The following is a 20876-nucleotide window of genomic DNA, read 5'->3' as shown; positions in this document are numbered from 1 at the left end:
CATCAACTACTGATGGTTGATTTGCCGTATAAAATAATGATAGTGTATTTTCAAACTTAATACTGGATAAAATATCAAATTCACTTGACTTTAAATTGCATAAACGTTGTGTCATTGGATGCCATAAAAATGCACCGTGTGCACCGCGCCGTGTGTGTGTAAAAGTGACACACAGAGAGAGAGAACCAAATTCAGAAGAAAACGACAATTTAAGTGGTTCAAAATATATGCATTTGCAAGGTTGTTTCCGTGAAAATACACTTAAAATGGTTTCAACGAGCATAAAGATATTTTAGTGAATTGCCTTATTTTAATAAATTAACATTTTTCCAAAATGGTGCACAACAAGAAGACGAAAAAGTAAAAGAAAAAAAAAATGCAAACCCTGGCTTGCCAACAAACGAACGAAATACTATCAGTTAGTCGAGTGTCGTGTTTCGCCGATTTTATCACGTACAATCCGCGTGCACACGGGAAGTTGAAAGACTATCTGAGCCCATTTTAATAGATTCATGTAGTTATAGTATGTAGTACTACTGGCTGACAAACTGCGTATAAATAACGGGACAAGCTTAAAGCCCATTAAATGTTTAGTGTTATTTTCATTTTTGAGACGTGGCTGCTTACCACTTAAATGCTCATTTAAATTTATTTTAAACTCTCTCGTGCGCACACATACGCTCATTCACGTGTATCAATTTCAGGCACGAAACGATCGAATCGCAGAGATAAAGCAATAAAGTGACACATAATGCGCTACTAAATTATTATTATTTAAACAGACTGTAACTTCTTGCATGTGTGACGTGCCGGAATTCTCGGGAATTATTTATCAATGAAATGGCTTTGGTATAAACCGTTTTCGGAAAATAATAATGTTGAATGAAAAAAAAAAGAAGATAAATGGAAAAATTGAAATGAGAATGGTGTATATTGTAGCCTTACCTTAATCCTTTTGTTTCACATAAATGCAATTCGCCGAACGCACCGCTGCCAAGCTTCTCCACAATAACCAATGAATGTCTGGGAAATTCGTTCAATTGCTGTAAATCATCGTCGGTCGATGTTGCATCGGTATCATTATATGAGCTGAGCAGATTTGTTGTAGCCGTCGGTTGTGCAGCCGACGTCGTTGATGATAGTGGCATTGTGTTGGTCGTATGAATGTTATTCCCATTGCCGTTTGTTGCCATCGATGTAGCCATCGTTTTACAAATGGCAGTCGTTGCATAGTATTTTTCGGTTGGCGGCGGAGGAACGGGTGGCGGCTTTGGAAATATGCTTTGCAAAGATGGCGGCGTATTACGAACGCTCATATAACCACCTGGTATTTTCGGTATTAAATTCTGCATATTCTGTGGCACAGCATACTCTTGGCAAACAATATCAGGAACGTCTGAAAATTCAGAACATTAAATAAATACAGACATATACAACTGGATAGAATGCGATGCGTATATGGAATGAGACAGCAGCCAGAAGAGAGCAAGAGAATGAGTACCAACCAAGCAACGATAGAGGCGATAGAAGTAGAAAAAAACACGTCGAAAATATTAATAGAGCGAGAGTGCATCCAAAAGTAGAGACATAATAAAAGAAATTCGTAATGGAGTGGAAGCAATATTACGTACGATAGTCTCTCAAAAGCGCTTCAGCATATGCGTTCGCCACTCAACAGTGGAACAGTATATAAAATCACAAAATATTTTTTTTTGTATTATTACGAATGACAAAAAAAGGCTAAAGTATATTATAATAAAAAAACATATTGTACCGTTGTCTTGCACTTTCACAACACAAATAAAGCTTGAAAATAAAATGGGCAAAACCAAATTATTTTCGTTAAGAACACCTACACGTAAAAAAAGGACCGCACACTACAATTGTTTGTTTGTTTTTTTTTGTTCTATCGCTCGTCTGGAGCAAAGGCACTTAGATGACATTTTTTTTACTCTGTTGCTATTACGGCGAAGACTAATGTGCTTATTTGCATAATGTCTCCGACGTAGGAGTTTATATAATTTGGTACTGTATTTTTTTTCTATTTTCGACTGTCCTTACGAAACGACGCCGATTTTATTTTCGTTTGTTTGAAATGAACAAGAACCGGCGTCAAGTAACAGGTGACAGTAGTAAATTTAATTAGGATTACATCCAACGCATTGACTATACATCGATCTTCATTAAATCCTTTCCATTTGTGACTGGCTGGCGGTTATATTGTTCTCGTTTCTTTTTTTATGTGGAAATGTTGGTAGTTAGCTTTAATTATGTTTTGGACGCCGGGATCAATTTAAATTATTGGTGGTTTCAAAATGATAATGGAAATGTGGAGGATTGTGTTCGAAATATGTGTGTACTAAAAATGTAAAATGTAGATGTTGTGTAATATTCTTACCTGTGTAGTCGGGTGTAACATGGTTGCGTTGCAAATCGTTTAGCGAACATCCGCTGGCAGCACTCGTGTACATATTCACATTGAACGGTTCATGATACAAACTACTTTTATCGATCGATTCATTATCGTCCATTGTCACCTAAACAATAGTCACATTAAAAGAGAATATGCATGAGTTTTCATTTTCCGAGTTTACCACCATTTGGTCGCACATATTTTATGACATGAAATGTATATGTGCATGAGATTCATGCTCTATTAAAATCTGTATCGGTCTAACATTCAAACGTATAACGTGCCAAAATGTGTGTGTGTGCTCAATGATGTACATTGTACATTCATAAAATCATTTAATTGAAATTTTATGAGCGTTGAAATAACGGCATATATTAAAATGATAAAATGATTTTGTGTGATGAGAATCGCACGTATTACAAAGTTTTTGGCTTTTGATGATATTCATTTTGAAATTGGTGGGTGTAATTAACGGGCTTTTTAAACTAAAGAGAGCCCTGATGAATGACATATTTTGTGTAAATCATGAGCGAGCGCGTACACACAAACACACATAGTGCCATTTTCTATTCGATAGCTTACCTTCATATGATGACGTTTATCGATGCCCAATCCCAATGTATCTTGATTAAAATTGTGCTGTAATGAATTTAAAACGTCAGAGCGTGGAGATCGTTTATTTCGTGATACGATGAACATGATGGCAGCCACCAATACCAATATAATCGTTGTAAGTAGAGCAATGATGACGCCAACATAATGTGAATCTTGATCTTGATCAACTGGTTTTGCTGAGTGCACTGTAAATTCCCAATGAAAATTTAGCTTTAAATTAGGTCTCTTGAGAGAGTTTTGATTTTACTGACAATAACGATAGCAACGGAACGCACACAAACTACTGAACATTAAAAAAAACAAGTCACTTTGAAATTTTATGAATCAAATTCGTGCTGTTTTCCATATAATGACATTTTTCATTTTCTGCAATGCATTACTCTCACCATATTCGAATCGTGTCATATTGAATGTTTTGGCGTTTTTTTCCCTTTTCCTCTCCGTTTGACAAAAACATGATTTATTGAATTTGAAATCAAGCAAACTCATGGCAGCATTTTCTTCAGTGTTTTGCCAAACACAAATACACACAATCGACAACCTGTTGTGAGTTTTTCAATATTTGATTTATATGAAATCATAAAATAAGCGTCTTTTGTTCCGGCGTACAGCCAAAACTGTGAGATTGGAATGCTGTATTGTAAATAGCAAACAGAGACGAATGTATGAAAGCAAAATAAACGCAGTAAAATAGATCGAATAACAAAGCGATTGTGATGTGAAATATTGAAAAAAAAATGAAACGATGAAATTCGATGTCGAACAAAACAATTTGCGGATACGAATCAATTTATAATAAAAGTCACAATAAATGTTGTACGAACAAGCGGTGAATAAAATAGGCAAAGGCCTGGAATCCAGGCAGAGAACAAAAAAATTGAAATGGCGACACCGACCGCGACAAGATTTGTTCGAACGATAAAAATGTCGTGTTACGAAATGTCGAATACGACGACGACCCCAACAAAAACAAACATTCCATAAGACAAATGATATCGAATATGAAAGCGCAATTGCAAGTTAAGAATAGAACAACAGGCCTTGAATGCCTCGAACAACACATACCCGATGGTATTTGATGATTGCGATCTCCTTTGGTGTTTTGTGTATGAACTTCGTCACGTTGCAGGGGGTATTCTAATGTATCCTGCGGCACTGTGTTACCGTTCGCCTCCTCCTCGGTGAAATTACCAACGACTGGTGCTAAAATGACAAACGAAAACAAAAACAACAACCAACAATATGAGAAATGGCAAACAAATAAAATCGCACCAACTCAATTGAGAGCCAAATACCCTAGGAAAGACGGCACGACATAAGCAACTAAAGACAAAAAAAAATCTAATCATAATCAAACGTATGAAATATTTTTCAACCGCTAGATGAAACAAAAACACAACTGATAGCCGAGTTGAGTGCAATTTTTGCAAGAGCTTTTTTCACTCATGTCCCGTCACAAAAGAATGGCATTTTTTAGCGTGCGTATTGTTTCGGTATTTGCGTTTAATAAATGGAAACTATATTTAAAAAAAAAACCAACAAAGGAGTTGTCAAATGAAATGGTTGGATCGTGGTGCAAAAGCCACAACTTATTATAGCGTTTTGAAATGAAATGAATAAACTGAAACGTTTGTGTGAACAGCAAAAAGCTCAAAAGCATTTGTTTTTTTTTTCACATATTTTTGTGTTGTTCCATTTTTTATCACTCCTGATTCTCTTTTAAAAGCAATTTTTTTTTATTGAGAACCAAAATGGCTTTTGTTGTTTATTTCGTTGGTCGTGGTTTTATTTGCAACAATGCCATCGGCATCTTCAGTTGATTTTTTTTGTTTGATTCGTGGTCGCTTAATCGGTCGCGCATTGGCTCTCTGTATTGGATGGCAATGGCGGTGGTGTTGATGGTGTTTATAATTGAATGTATTTTTTGAGTGGCTTACCCGCAACAAAGGTCACTTCACTTAGCATAATCCAACGCAACGCAAAATACAAGTGCACCTGTACGTATTTTCCGATACGATGATGTAATTTAATGGTAACGTCACGTGCATTTTCCATTACTGTGTCTGGCATATATGAAAAATGTACGGGCTCACCGTTGAAATGTTGACCACCGATGCTGAAGAACACCTTTGCATGTGTGAATACCTGTATGAAAACGAAATGAAATTGAATGAATAAAAAAAAGAACGGTATTTGTAAAAAGAAAGCGAAACGAAATGCCAATTTTTATATCGAAAATGGAATGACAAAAACGCATTCCATAAGCACATTCTCTGATGACCAGTTTGAATGGGACAAATCAAATGAGATGGCATAGCTACGCGCGCGCACAATTTCTACAACGAACGGTCTTTTGAAATGGAATCGCTGCCGTTTGAGACACGAAGATGTCATATATTATTAGCTATCTCAAGGATGCAATTCAATAAAATTACAAGCACACACTCAAGTACCGATAATGCATCGATTTCAAGTGATGCTGTTACTGCTGTCAAACATATACATGAACACTTAAATTGGCATCATTTTATGATGTCTGCCATCATTTTCACTTAATTACAGTCATTGGCAAACATGAGATGGCTTTTCTTGTGTCACACTAACTAAGATACACTAGTTAAAGTATTCGCCATCGTCATATATATATACACTTTATTATCACATATGAAATCACTTCGCCCTCACTGCTTTTACTACATCAAGTTACAAAGTTGGCTTTCGATATCAATTCACAATTGTTGGTGATTTTTCTTCCACTCTTACCATTGAACTTCTTAAAGTATTTTAATGATGTGAATGTATAAACTTCTTTTTCTTCCGGAAAACTGGAACTATCTTTTCATGCAAAAAAATCGATTTGCTACAAATCTGTGTGCGTGTGTGTGTGCGCGCGTGAATAGAGTGAAATCGTAAAATGAAAAATCTTGGCACTTTTCACAAAGAGCATTCAATTTGAATATATGTGCTTCTGATGTGAAGCGAAAAATACACATTTTATTCGGTTTGACAAAGAGACTCAATGCATGAAGTTGTTAAAGTTTTGTATTTCCAAGAAAATGGATCGCGGAGCGTTCGTTTTTTTTGTTCGGTTCTTGTAAAAAGTGGTCTTGTTATTGAAAACGAAGAAAATTAAAAAGTACCAACGAAAATGTCAAAGAAAGGCAAAACGTAATATAAAATTCAACTTTTATTAACAGAGTCAACATTTTCAGATGTATTTTCGAGCCAGTGAAAAAATGACAGACGAGAGAAGAAAAAGATGTGAAGTAAATTGAGAATGAAACGAAAAACAGTATAAATATATGCATTTTATCAAGACCAAAAAAAATCATCTTCTTTTTTTCGTCTCTCGATTTCAGTTGGAACAGCAAAACTATGGCATTTTCGATGGAAAGTTGCTCGGCAAGCAAAATATTATGTAGGTCGTTTATCATTTACCCAATACTCGGATTTTGCTTTCCCTAGTTTTTGTTTGACGAAACTGCCATTTGAATCGACAAATTCACCCGAATCGACTCATTGAAACTCCTGACTTTTTCCCCAGTTTTTATTTCATTCTTTCTCGTCTTTTATTCAAATTATCATTGAAACGAAGAATTTGCCATACATTTTCATATGGGATTTGTTTGACTTTTTCTTGAGATTTTTGATTGGTATAATCGCATGTTATGCTATATTTTTTTGGCCTTTGTTTTTCCACTTCGGTTATCTCGTTAACAAAACAGCTTCAACATTTTCGTTTCACTCTGAAACTTTTTCGTTCTGTCGTTGAAAACATTTCAACTTGGCTTTTTGTTGTTGTTGTTGTTATTCTAACCAGTGTATGTATGTGCGAGTATGTCATTTAAAAGAAGTGTATTTCTGGGCAAGACTTTGTACGGTTTTTGAGTGCTTTGACAAAAAATTTGTAATTTGAATTTTATCATATGAAATTCATGCTTTCTTTTCTTTGTTGTTTTAGTTGAATGTTACTTGCGGACCTACTTTTCTCCATCGAACACGTAAGCTGGAAGTAATCTTTTTGATTTTTTGTTTTACTTCGCGTGACAATGCCAAGGTATATTCGGTTTATTTAATGTATATTTTTTTCTCTTTTTTATGGATTTATTCATAACTTCTTGTATAGCCTTGTCTTTTTTTCGTTTTATCTTTGGTAGCTTTTTTCCTTTGTTGCGTCATTTCAGTTAGTCACTTGAAATTTTATTCTTCGTTTGACTTGTTTGAATTTTGTGTGTATTTTTCTTTTCCTTTCAGGCGTCTTAACAATGTTACTACTACTATTCTTCAAGAACGAAGCAATTATTTATGCGTAATTGAAAAATTGCCCGGAAGATGTAAGAAAAGAAAAGAACATCAAGTAAAATTAAAATTCGCTCAAAAGAAAAATAACGAGAAAAAAAATGATGTGCGAAAGCATTACATTAAGTGAATGTAAGAAACAAAGTTTCTTTTGCTAATAAAATACAAAAAAAAAATGTGCCCATAAAAATAAAAAGAATTTATAAAACAATTAGAAAACCATCAATCGCGGCCTACCTTAACGGAAATTTAATTATAAATACTATTCAATCATGTTTTCTGTTTTGTTTTCACTGTTCGTTGTGCATCATTTGCGCGTTTATAGCAAAACATACAGCTACGTACCTACATGGAAGCAGTCATTCATGTATATGCACTTCGTTCGCTTTACTGATCTGATGTAATAATAAAATCCATTTGGCTACTTACCGCTACGTCCTTTGAAAACATGTTATTCGTGTGCAGTATGATGGAGCTAAAATTTCGCACCGAATCGAATTCGAATGTCATTTCAACAGGTCTGCCGGCCATACCCAATGAATCGTTTCGCCAGCCAACCCATTCGTAACCTGTTATTCGAAATATCGAAATGGGGAGACAGAGAGATAGCAAATAAATGTGTGTGTGTGTTTGCAAGCAATTAGAAAATAGCAAATAAATAAATTTCAAACAGAATTCAATTAGGAGGTAATAACAATCATCGTCATTATTTCGTTAAAGTCAATTAAATGTCCAAACAGAATCGTAAATTAAAGTCGAAACCCCTTTCCATCAACGAGCACGAAAACATGCATTGAAGAACCATAATTTTCGACCATTTCATGTAGTAAATCACAATTAAACCAATTCCAACCGGGACTTGGACTGAAACAGAAATACTACAGACAGAGAGAGAAAAAGAGCACAACAGCATGAAAAAAAAATAGAAACAGCATCATTTCCGTCTAATTTACTCGCAAAGAAAGATGCACGTTCTCTTAATCGGATCGGAGATGTTTTGCAATCTTATCACCAATATATACCAATATCAAATGATTATTTCCATGCAAGCGCACATATATTGGCAACAAAACGGACATTATTCACAAAAAGAGAAAAACTCATCCGAACGCAGTGAATGGTTCAGGTTCTTTTTTTTTCTTGTTGTTGTTGTGGCTTGCTGGCCAGCTTGTATGCATCAAGCGAAAATTGATGAATTAATGAACATCAAGTGTTTATCGTCTTGGGCCATTGTTCATGTAAATGGACGATTGGCGTACGCACAAAATGCCCCATTCAGTATTAAATTCGATAGCATTAAGTGAGTGATTAGATCGAAACAAAATTTACGGCTCTGTTTTATTATTCGTGTACAAGTAACACACATTAATAAAATCCACTTGTACACGTTTCCATATTATATGTTGGCAACAAATGGCTCGTATCCACTTTCTTGATATTGGTGTATTCGGAGAAAAAGAGAGAGGAGGATGGGAGAACGAGAGTGTAAGCAAGCACATTAATCGGCGAATACAAAGGGAATTGTAGAATGGATGGGTCAAATTGCACCGCATACACCGATCACTAATCGCAATATGAATTCAATTTCGTTTTATTATATTGCTTGCTCGGATTGTCTGAGGATATGTGCCCTGGCGCATTTAAACCATCGTTTTGTCTGCCAATGTACTTTCTGTGACGACGTCAAACATTGCACGTCGTTCACCACACATAGAGTGAGAGAGACTATCCCTGCACGTTTCTTTCTTTTTCTGTACTCATGCTTTTATTCTTTTATGCTTTCGGACACTTGACATGAATTCACTTACGTGTGCAGCTTTGATTTTGCTCTCTCGCTCGTTTTTTCGTTTTCATATAGGTATTGTGTGTCAGTGAGAGAATGAAAAGTGCTTCACGTCGTTTGGGCACGATTTTTCATTCGAATTCGAACGTTCGAAATGGCTAACATCAAATAAATGACGTGCCATGACGGTGAATCAAGAGAACAGAAGCAGCGACAGAATAACATCCACAATACAGAGTGAGGTCAAAGCAAATGACCGAACATCAACTCAAAGAGAGAGAAAGAGAGATATAGAGACTGATGAATATAATTTCATTGCCAATCTATTGGACCGCATCCAAGCGCCATAAATCTCATGCACCGATTTCAAATAATGTTTGATCCGTTGCACTCGTCGTCGTTATTTGTATAGAAAAAAAAAAAAGAGCGATGTGAGTCTGCCCTTCAAATTTAATAATGCTAATGGAAGAATTCCAAACTTTTTAAAGCAACAACGTTTGTCTGTCGTTTTATGGGTGGAATTCCGGTTTCCTTTATCTGTCTCTCCTTAATAAACGTCGGGCAATGAAAATTTCGACCCGATTGCCATCGAAACAAATAAAAGCATGGCTAAATTTTTATTCGTCTTATGTGATACTGCTGTTGCTGCTTTTTTTTATTGAAAAGAGTTAGAAGATATGAAATAATTAATGATGTGACTGGACGAAAAGAACAAATTGCTTCAGCAACATATCTCTCGATGTGATCGATAAAAATGCGTTCATGTTGAAAACCGTGACGAAATCAACTCGATAGAAAAGTTTTCGCAACTATGTTGTATATACACGAATAAAAAGTGACCAGTAACTTATTTTTATTTGCAAACTTCGTCGTTGCGCCATCATACATTTTTCGGTTTTTTTTGCTCTTGTGCATTTTTGGTAATTCTCATAAATTTATCTCTTTCTCCCTACTGAAGTATGTGTTTTTTTTTTCTTTTTAAATCCTCGGTTCGGTCAAGCATATCCCGAATATATTGGATATATATATATGGTTATCTCATTTTTCGTTTCGGTTCGGGGTTTTTCTTCTCATTTTTGGCATTTTTACAACGTCTGTGTATTCCCAAAATGATATTTTCTTTAATTTATCCAAAAAATATGGCATAAACTTATTGACCGGCGACTGGAATCGTCTGCTAACTTTGTTCACATGGGAATGTGTATCTTTTTTTTCCACATTATATTTGCCGATATAATTTAAAAACTCAATAGCATTAAAGTTTTGCATTACCTTTTCCATATCCATGAATATCGGTGCGGAAATTATCAGTTCCACGTTGTCCATCGACTAATTGACCCAAGCCATCGACCAATTTATCGTTTTCATCGTGACCATCGTATGTTTGATCGGATAAATCGATTTCCAGGCCACGTTGTACACCTTTTGGAATGCTATACGAAACTAATCCATCTGAAAGATTAAAAAAAAGAAGCAATCAATAACATTGTACTCATGTTTTTCTTTTTATTTGCGCATTCGATGATATTTCATCTCAATTTATTTAAAATCTTAACTTATTTGCTACCAACTGTGGCTTCTCTCTTTTTTTTACGCTCCATTGAGATGAAACGAATATATTTTATTCAAATGATGTATGGTTTGAATGCTTCATTCGATTCAAATAGTTACTCGCGAGTCGTTTCGATAGACTAAACAAGTGTTCAATAGAGAGTTCACTTTTCTCATTTTCAAAATGGAAATGATCATCAAAGTAAGTAAATACTTCCAAAATCGGATGGGAACTTATTCCCGATCAACAACAAAAAAATTCTCATGTAAATAAACAATATTTGGTTTAGAAAAAAAAAATCGAAACAGTCGTATAAACAGTGTTTGGTACATGTCATTGCAACGCCATGTGGTTGATGGAGAAATGGATTGGTACGACGAAATAAAAAAATGAAGAGCAATCAAAATCAACATGCATGGAATACTCAAGACACACGAGATTTGTTTATGTTCAACGTAAGATTTGTAACGGTTTAATAACTTGTTTATACTTTGTTGCATGTTCCTTTCGTCAACACAGAACACTGCACCGCACACAGTATGCGGAAACGATGTGGTTTTTTAGGAAAAAAAAAAATAACAACAAAAACTAACGACATAAAAATGCAAAAGAAAATAAACAGAAGAAAGATCTGACTTCGATTTCGGAGAAACAAAAAAAAACCATCTAAGGAGCATCGTGAACATCTTTAAGGTTTCAGCTTCGACCATCTGTGTGTAACTAATTATGTTGTCAATGTACTTAATGAACGCTATAAATACCAACTTCTTAATCGATACAAATCACAAAACCGCACAGATTAACGCAACAAAAACAAAATTGAGGGCGCCCTAATGGCATCTGACTGTGACAAGCGCAAGAGAAAAATGCGTGGTCATGATTCAGTTGAAATCAATTTTTATACGAATTAGTTTTAAATGAAAGATTTTAACCATTTTCAACAAACAAAGAGCCAAACCATTGAGCAAGCTAACAAGAAATCAATTCGATAAAAATAATTCCTTACATGTTTTCACGAAAATGAAAGAAACGAAAAGATATAAAACAAAAATAACGACTAAAATAATAACGTTCATTTTTCTCTCTTTGTCTCGCCTTTCAATTTTCAATTAAGAGTGGCAAGACATCGAAAATCCCATTAAACGTATTCGCCTTGTTGGTTCGCTTGGCGGAAAAGCAAATGTAAAAATGTACGTCGATGTTGTGGTGAAAGGAGACACAATTCAATTGAATGAGCTGCAATAATAAAATACAAGTGCAAAATACGAAACGCCAATGGAGCAAATCAATGAAAACAACGAGCAAAATGTCAAAACATAACAATTCAGTGACTGTAACAAACAATAAAAGGCCAACACAATGAATCAGTGCAGTCGACAGAGAGAGATATGTGTTCACTGTTCACACAGGCCAAAACATTTAGTTTATTGAATGATCCTGTTGTATGGTCGCACAGCATGCGATCAAATAATGAAATGTTATAAAATGAAAAAAAGAAGAAGAAGAAGAGAGAAGAAGACAAGTCTCTCGGTGTCCAAAACTCTGTACGTATGTGGAAAAGATATAGAGAGAGTATGTAAGTTGGTTGTCGGTTAGCTTGTCTTGCATGCGTTTTTGGACGCCCGCTAAGTCACGACTAAATGGATGTGAAACCAAGGTTCTCACATCTCATTATCTGAATAATGTACAACAACTCAAGACACGGATCACAAACAAACGACCAATACAATTGCATGTATTTAGGTGGAATCGAAACACATAAGCACACTTTGTTAGCACACCAAGGAATATCGAGCACAACAGAAAAGCCGTTCGAACAAACTATATTGAATTAAATACAATTCACCGAATACAGACAGCAAGTGAAAATAAATGGAACATAAGAGAGCACATACAAACGGTACTGGGCATGTGGCATGCCACACGGTGCGTTTGATTGTTTTATCAAAATATTCCATGAAATCACACATACACACACAGCATGTCTCATTCTAGACCACACTTTCTATAGATGCCATATCACAAAAAGACATCACAAATTGCAATTTTGAATATGAAATTTTCAAATATATCACATGTTGCAGACTGCAACTTACATTCTAATATTTTCAAGACTTTGCAATATATTCGAATAAATGAAAAGAAATATTTCACGAAGATAAATTAGAAATCAATTTTCTTTTTTCATTTTTCACATTACACTTGAAAATTACGTTTTGCTCAAGTGAACTCTTCTTATCTCCTCTTTGGATAGAAATCAAGATTTTCTTTTATAAGTTCAATGTTGTTTTGAGCGAGGAAAAACTCGCCGAGCTATCTAAAAAAATAAAATTTCTTCGTTATTCTTATGCGTTGGCATTATCATACTGCAAATTTAAGCGTAATGAACGAAAAATGAGACAAAGTTGTGAAACAAAATCTTAAATAGGCTGAGACATGCAAATGAACGAAAAGAACAGTCTTTGCCCAATTTCAAATACGATATCTGTTATGCGCTTAAAGATGTTGTTTTTTTCATCTCCGAGTTGATTTGAAATTGTTTTAAATTTCCATTTCGAGTCGTTTATAGAGACAATGCGACAGCGAGACATACATAAACTAAATGTTGTTCGTGTATTTGTCTTCTTGAAGATGCTATATCGGCAAAGTCACCAAAATACCGAAACGGTGGCTACGAAGGCGACGAATGAAAAAGTTTAAGCATCGTGTTTATATTTTCATGTAACAAGATTACGGATTACCTTTAATTTATCGTATTTTACATATTCATTAGCATGTTTACGTTCTTTTGGTTTTTAAACGGGCAACAAACTGTTGTCTCATTTGCATTTCGGTCGTTTCGCTGATGTTATGATTTTGTTGCTGCTGTGGTCGATCACAGCACATGCCAATGCCACCGACTGAGTGAAAATAGACAATTAATTAATTGGATTCACTTGAAATAGATGCGATGTTTTCTTTCTAAATGTTGACTGTGACAAATCGTTTGTTTTGTTTAAATTTTATGTGAATTGTGGGTTTTAATATTAGGCTTTGATGATGACAGTTTTCATCATTTCAATGATTAAAATCAACTTTTTCGTATGGGAAAAAGTTCATTATTTTTTAAAAGGAAATTGGATTTTCGATGTTCTCTCCATTTACCATATAAGGAAGTCATCATTTGTAATTAAATTGAATAATAGCTATTTACTTAAGAATAATAATGATTGAAATATGGAAATTCACTTACCAGTCCATGGGCAACCGACTAATTCGACTCGCAAACAAACGGTTCGATCATATTGACTGTATGGATAGATACGGACTTTCGATGCGACTATTATCGGTTGTAAAATATTTTCCACTTCACTGTAGGTGTTCATGTTACCAGTCAAAATCTGTGAATTGCCAATAAAACCATAGTTATTATTCATATGCATACGTTTAATAGTCAATTTTATGTAATCATTTTGAATAAAACATTTGCGGTTAATAAGACAATGGAAATATGAATATTATTATTGAATCGAATTGAATTTGGAATGTACCTCTTTGTTTTGTGTATTTTTCCAGCGTTCCCACTTTGTGAAACCGGGGCGCCAGTACTCAACGACGTATGCTTCAGTATATTCCTGTCCCTGTCCACGTCCAAATCTACCTTGCGATCGAATCGCACTGATCACATGCATTTGTAACAAATCAATTTGCAAATATTCCTTTAATCCACGTGATACGATATGTTTCGGGCACCAAGCTCCTCCGTTATTATCAACCTTCAATCTAAAAAAAAATAAAAAATAAAACGAGTATTAAATGGATGTGAATAAATTTGACAAACATGGTTTTTAGTGGCCCTTTTCAAAATTAAAATATCGGAACGATTTTCTTCATTTATTTATGACCAAACTGGATGTTTATGGTTAAATTAAACAGCTTTTGAACTAAATGAGCAATTTCTGTATTTCAATTTACGTTAGTATTTTTCAGTAAATGAAAGCTAATGTACCAAAATTAAATTTTGAAATGAAATGAAGGATAAAAAATTCAATAAATTTTTCTCTTATCGAAGAATTCATAAAATTGTAATGTTTATGGTCAAATATAAATAGTGAAATGACATATGTGACCTGAATTGAATTTACTCAGTCTCTTTTAAAAGCGAACGAAAATAAGTGCGATGAATCAAGTTAATTCTAGACCAAAATCGATTTCCACAAATATACGGCCTCGCCTGTAAAAGTACTGAATCAAGTAGGTTTTCTCGTCACTCTTACGTCATTCGGAGATCGAAAAGGTAATTTCACTAAATTCCATATAAATCATTATTAGCCTATTCGTCTTGTGGGCCAAAGTTTGCAGAAATTCATGGCCTTCATTTCCATTTTACGGCCCAAAATACATAAATTAGTGAGGCATAAAAATGATCGCAAACGAAAAACCGAATCGTATCGTGTGTGATATAAACAAGAAAAAAAAACCGAATTCTTCGAATGTTGTTTCGCATAAAGTGTATTTCGCATTTGGAATTTAGATCAATATTTGAATATGTGTATACATTTCGTCTCATGTGAAGTTCATAAATTTTTCAGTCGCCATGTTTTCTTTCTCTCAATTCTGTGAGCGTTTGAGGTTTTGCAAGGAAATTTCCCTGAATTATGGACACTTACACACATCATCATAAACTAAATTATTACAGTGGTTGCCATTAAAAGAATTATATGTTCTTGTCGTAAATGGCGACGGCGGCTACAAATTCATGTGCGTTTTGCTATGTGATTTTTTTTTTTTGCACAGAGTTTTTTCTGTTGTTGTTGCGTTTTGTTGTTATTATTGTTGCCCTCTATCTCTCTCACTCATTTTGACTGACGACTTGATCCTCATTTAGTGGCGATAAAAACTGAATCGGAATTTTCTGAACTTGTCATCATTAAAAGCAGGAAAGACATGAATTGGCCCGAAGCGATGAGCCTTAGCAGAAATATCAACTCACACATGTTAGTCTGTAGGCGCCACATGATTATTTTTGCAAAACGTCCGACCATAAATCGTTTTTAGGTGAGTTTTTATTAGAGTGCCATAATTCATGCCCGCGAAAATCGATAAATTCATATTGATGTGTGTGTGTGTGTGTCAGTTCGTAAGCCACACATCGTAATCTTATCACATAAATAACGCGGCTGAATGAAAAATTTATACCTTTAAACTTTTGTTCGTAAATTGAAAATGTAGAGCACGCGGCAAATACAGAGTGAGAAATAAAAGAAATAGATCGATCGAACAAATTATAATTGAGCTGTTATTTTCCATTTTGACCTGAATTCACACATATTTATTTGTACTTTATCTACCTCTCTTACTCTGTGCACATATGGAAAAATGAAGTTTCCAAGTTTCACAAGAACGAAATCTCCGTATACGAAATACAAAAAGAAAAAAAAAAGACATAGAAATGGAATTAGAGAGAAACAAAATCCAAGCGGCAATTATGGTTTATCATTTGGAAATTCGAATAAAGAAAATGCGCTGGAATATGACACGAATTGTCGTTTAACGTCACAAAAGAAATGGAGCGAGAGCGAGCAAGTGCCATTCAAATATATGTTAGTATCAAATATCGAGATTGTCGTTCGGTTGTTATTCTAATGGTAAGTATAGTGTTGCTGGAGTGTATGTGTGTATGCTTTCGAAGCAGGTGAAATATTAAATTGCAGCAAACATTCTGACAACCATTATTGCGGGGCAAATAATAGCGCACTGAGATACGCGCACAATGTAAACGTTGCCATCGGTGCTTCTGCAATGAATATTCGTTCGTCATTTCATTTTAGCCGTCTCTGGCACAGTCATTTTGTGTATGGCTCGTAGTATTGTGTGTGTGTGTATATGGCAATTTAAAGACACAGCACATTATGCATCTCTTGTGCCGTTTGGCTTAATGATATGCTTGTATGTGGCAGCAACGGTGAAAATGCGATGTGAATACATAGCGAAATTTTGTGCAGAAACCAAGCCAACATTTTCCATCCTCATTGCACATAATAATAAGACAAAATGCGTCTTATTTGCTTGAAGCGAGAAAAAATAAACGGAATCCCGACAAGAAAAGCGATTGAAAAGCTTAAACGTCGTTACTCCTTTTCCGAGCGCCATTTGCAACAATAGCTTCGCCATCAACATCGATGCTTATCTGTTCACTGCTCGCACATATGTTTGCAACCGAATAACTTTCGGTCGCTCAGTGAAAAGTGAGACTTTTATAGTTCTAGACAAAAATAAACATGATGAACAGACTGGATCCAAGGTGAACGAAGGAAAAAGATGAAGAAAACAAAGTGAACTGAACGCATCGAAAGCACATAAAAATTAGCATAAAACTGCTTGAGACGATATTTCGCTTTCTTTTTCGCTTCTCTGCAATAATACAACTGGCTTAAGATTTTTGCTCGGGTATCACACTAACACGATGAACCGACAGCATGAGAAGAGGAAAAAAGGATTCAAAATAAAAAGAATGAAAATATCTATCGAAATTTGCATTAACTTCGCATAAACCAAAACATGCGCCAAACGGAAAATCGATACTTATGTTGTGTGTTACTGCAAAACTTTCCAACACCCATATTTATTTACTGCACTTCCACATGGTATACCTTCGAGACACCGTTACAATTTTAAAATGGAGCGCTCACGAAACGAATCAAATTGGCGCGACAAAGATGCCGCATTATGTAAACGACACTTATTTACCGTCTGTTTCGCAAAAGAAAAACACACAACAGGCAACTCAGATTATTAGGCGCAGAACAAATGATGAAATAACAATCACTTTACCTGCACGACCACGAACACACATTTGCACGAAACTCAATATAATTGCAATAATCATTTATACAGAATTGAAATGGCAGCAATTGAACGACTGATCGATAAACCATCTACCTGCTCATATCGGCAACGATTTTTTTTCTTCGCGCAACATCCTTTTCTCATCGAGCAAAAACTGCTAGCAATGAACTTGAATGGATAATAAGCCAAGTGAGCTGAGAAAAATATAGTGAGGCCAATATTGAAATATGACACAATAATTTTCGATAGCACTTTTGCATTTTTTTTCTACTTCTTCGGAGAAACGTAGCCCGACCGAAATGCGTTTGCATATTCATAAAAAATTCATTCAATTTGTGTATGTACATTTTTTCTTCTTTCATGGCTTTGTTCGACGTGCGTATTTCACCGCCGTCATATTTTCTGTTCGCCACAGTTCATTTGAACATTGCAGTTGAATTTTTTTCATGTTTTTTCTTTATTATATAGTTTTCATAGCAATTTTCCCCCCCATAATTTCGACAAAAACATTCATTTTTCATTACAATCGGTTTGCTTGTTCATTTCAATATTTCAGCTCTTCGTAGCATTTATGTGGTGTGTGCTTTTCTCATTCCCATTTATTTTGGCCTACGCTTTCGATCGTTAGTTATGTAGCATAGATTTACAGGTATCAAGTTTCAGTTTGTGGAACAAAAAATAGTGCGGAGAAATAGGAAAACAACGACAACATTGAACTTCTGTGCGGTGAAACTTCGTTGCTTTTTTTTCGTTTCGTTTTGTTTGAAGTGTGGGAACGCTCTATCCGTGAGAGAGCGAGAGGACGAGAGAAAAGAAAAAAAGCCATTGGCAGAATAGAGTGGCACACGGAATTGCGCGTATTTGTAATAATCATAAATTATGGCAGCCATTCACAGATGGAATGGGGAGAAATGCAGAAAAAATATAAAAGAAAACAGTTAAACACGCCGAATATTTATGTTCTTGAATTAAAAACGAATTCATGCGCAACGAAGCTCCTTCATCGAAAAGTATAAGCACTTTTGCATGAGCTCTCTCTTTCTCTCTCCCTCTCTCACTTTTGTTACTTTTCCGTAGCTTCTTTCTGTTTATTTTCTTTTGTAATGAAACTTGAGTTTTTCGTATTTAACTTTCAGGTGGAAATAAAACAAAACTTTTGATATGAGTTTTCATAGGTTGAAAGCTGTAGAGAACGAATGTTGAAATATGCAAACGGCCAAATAGTTTGATTAAATGCGATGATTTACAATTCAAGTTCATTTGGGCGAATATCGGATTGTTTGATCAGCAGTTGCTATATTGCCATGCATACACTTAAACAATCGATTTTCGCCAAAAATTTCCAACGAAAATGCTATTTACATGAAGAAAACGTGACAGAAATTGAAATGATGAAATGCACGGGAAAGGAGTGGGGGAGCCGAAACTTCGTACTTAATTAAATCAAGATCAAAATGTTAAATATTATTTCAATTAGAATTTCCGAGCGACAAACAGAGTTTTACCAAAATGCAAACATTTGTTAAAAATGGAATTCATCATTATGGCTGTATGTTTATTCAATGTTTTGTTGACATATTTCTGTTAACATTCCAACTTGTCATATCTTTTATAGTTGAATTGGAATGAAAATGTAAAACAATTCTAATTAGACGGACGAAAAATACGATAGCAAGAAATATTTTCAACATCATCGAAATGTACACAACAGCATCAAATTACGTTCAAATTTACGCATTGTTTGTCAGTGTGATATAATATCGCAATCTGAGATTTATATCAAAATTCAAAAAATGCGAAACGCATTGTTTGCAACCAAAAATGTTGGCATTTTCTCGTTCGAAATTTCATTAAATTGCCAATTATAAAATAAAAATATCCCAAATCTATTTTTGCTTATGGCAAAAATGTTCAAAGTATACATAATATTTCAAGTTATATTCACCAATTGCACGAAAATACGGTACATTTTCAAAAATATTTCCACATTTTACATGAATATTTAATTACGAGTTTCGAAAAGCATACGATTTATAATACAAATACTATGAGGGAAAAAACCCGACACGGCATTCAGTGTTTCATTTCAAATGAACCGGCAATGCAACATACCAAAAAATTAAATCCTAATTTGGTTGGTTTGGTGTGTGATTATTGTTTAAAATTTAAATTCAACTAAGCTTATGCTTGCACTTTGCAGCACGGTATAGCTTTTCAAAAACATAGATAGAGAAGCACACACAGAGAGAGAGAGAGAGAGGCACAAAGAAAATTACACATTCATGAGAATTTATCCCTAAAACTGTTTTGTTGAATTGAAATATGTCGAATAGAAGGTAAAATTACGGCAAGTAAATAATATATGTGAATGCGTATAGACCGGATATCAACATACCGAACGTTCACCGGTAAATATTTTTGTGATTGCTAATTTTGAATTGAAAATGGCTTATATAGTTCTATGCAACATGCATCATGAATGAACAAAATCCAAAGCTATAATGTTGAATGAAGTATAATAAGAGAAGCAAAAAATACTAATTACGAGCGAGTGAGAGTTTTGATGAAGTTTGAACAACAATAATTTTGTATGACGTCTGTTGGAAATGTGACAACTTCGTGAAGTATTTTCAGTGTAAAAGCTAGCGAAAGGCAGTTGCGATGCGCTTCAGATGTTCATCACAATGTCAGGCTTATAATATGCGTACATAATGAAATATGTACAATTTCTGATACTGACGAAAAAGTTTTTTGTTTGAAATGCGTGCGCTAATCTGGAGGCAGAAAAATCCAGCCATCAAATTTACACCGTATTCAATTTACATTTCTAAAGTGAATTATGTAGACATTCGAAGCGAAGAAAAATGGCAAAACCTTTTCAGTAAAATGGAAATCAATTTTTTCATTCATTTTGAATATCACGTTTACCGGGCCCAATGGAAAAAAATAATCAGAGAAATGAAGAGTTGGAGCGAGTGCTTGATATGCAATATCATTTTACATGCTATGTAAATATTTATTTTGAAATAAAACTCATTGTAATAGGGCATCACCGAAAATATTCTAAATGAGCTGGGATTGTTGGCAACAATTCATATGATATTGCCGTAAGCGTGCTGGCTCACGATGATTTTGTTGCTGTGTGTCTATTGGAAGATTCGACAAAAGCTTCATTTTCGGTGCTCTTTCGAAATGATTACATATTTATAGACGTATGTGACATATTCGCAAGAAGATTCAGTTTTTTATGAGAGAAAGTGTGTGTTGTGTATAAAGAACATTGATTCACACACGGTTGCCTATCAATCCACTTAGAATGAGCTTAGTTTATTGTAGTACATATGCCACATTGTCGTCGACGCAGCCGTTGTCGTTGCTATTGAGCC

At 34.7% G+C, this 20876-nt stretch overlaps 1 protein-coding gene across 1 annotated transcript in view; it reads right to left on the bottom strand.

Moving 5' to 3' along the window:
* LOC116337968 (epithelial discoidin domain-containing receptor 1) overlaps positions 1–20876 on the bottom strand; it is a 200941-nt gene that overhangs the window by 25451 nt on the left and 154614 nt on the right. Inside the window, exons 7-15 of the mRNA XM_031762969.1 lie at positions 14193–14424; positions 13895–14042; positions 10383–10562; positions 7757–7896; positions 4966–5173; positions 4094–4231; positions 2996–3213; positions 2399–2537; positions 946–1396 (exon numbers count right to left, since the gene is read on the bottom strand). Coding sequence (XP_031618829.1) covers positions 946–1396; positions 2399–2537; positions 2996–3213; positions 4094–4231; positions 4966–5173; positions 7757–7896; positions 10383–10562; positions 13895–14042; positions 14193–14424 — 1854 coding nt within the window. The remainder of the gene's footprint in view (positions 1–945; positions 1397–2398; positions 2538–2995; positions 3214–4093; positions 4232–4965; positions 5174–7756; positions 7897–10382; positions 10563–13894; positions 14043–14192; positions 14425–20876) is intronic.

This window comes from Contarinia nasturtii, unplaced genomic scaffold (assembly GCF_009176525.2).
Source record: "Contarinia nasturtii isolate CC-2019 unplaced genomic scaffold, AAFC_CNas_1.1 Cnas_scaffold_350, whole genome shotgun sequence".
Taxonomy (NCBI): Eukaryota; Metazoa; Arthropoda; class Insecta; order Diptera; family Cecidomyiidae; genus Contarinia; species Contarinia nasturtii.
This window is presented reverse-complemented; position numbering and strand designations above follow the sequence as displayed.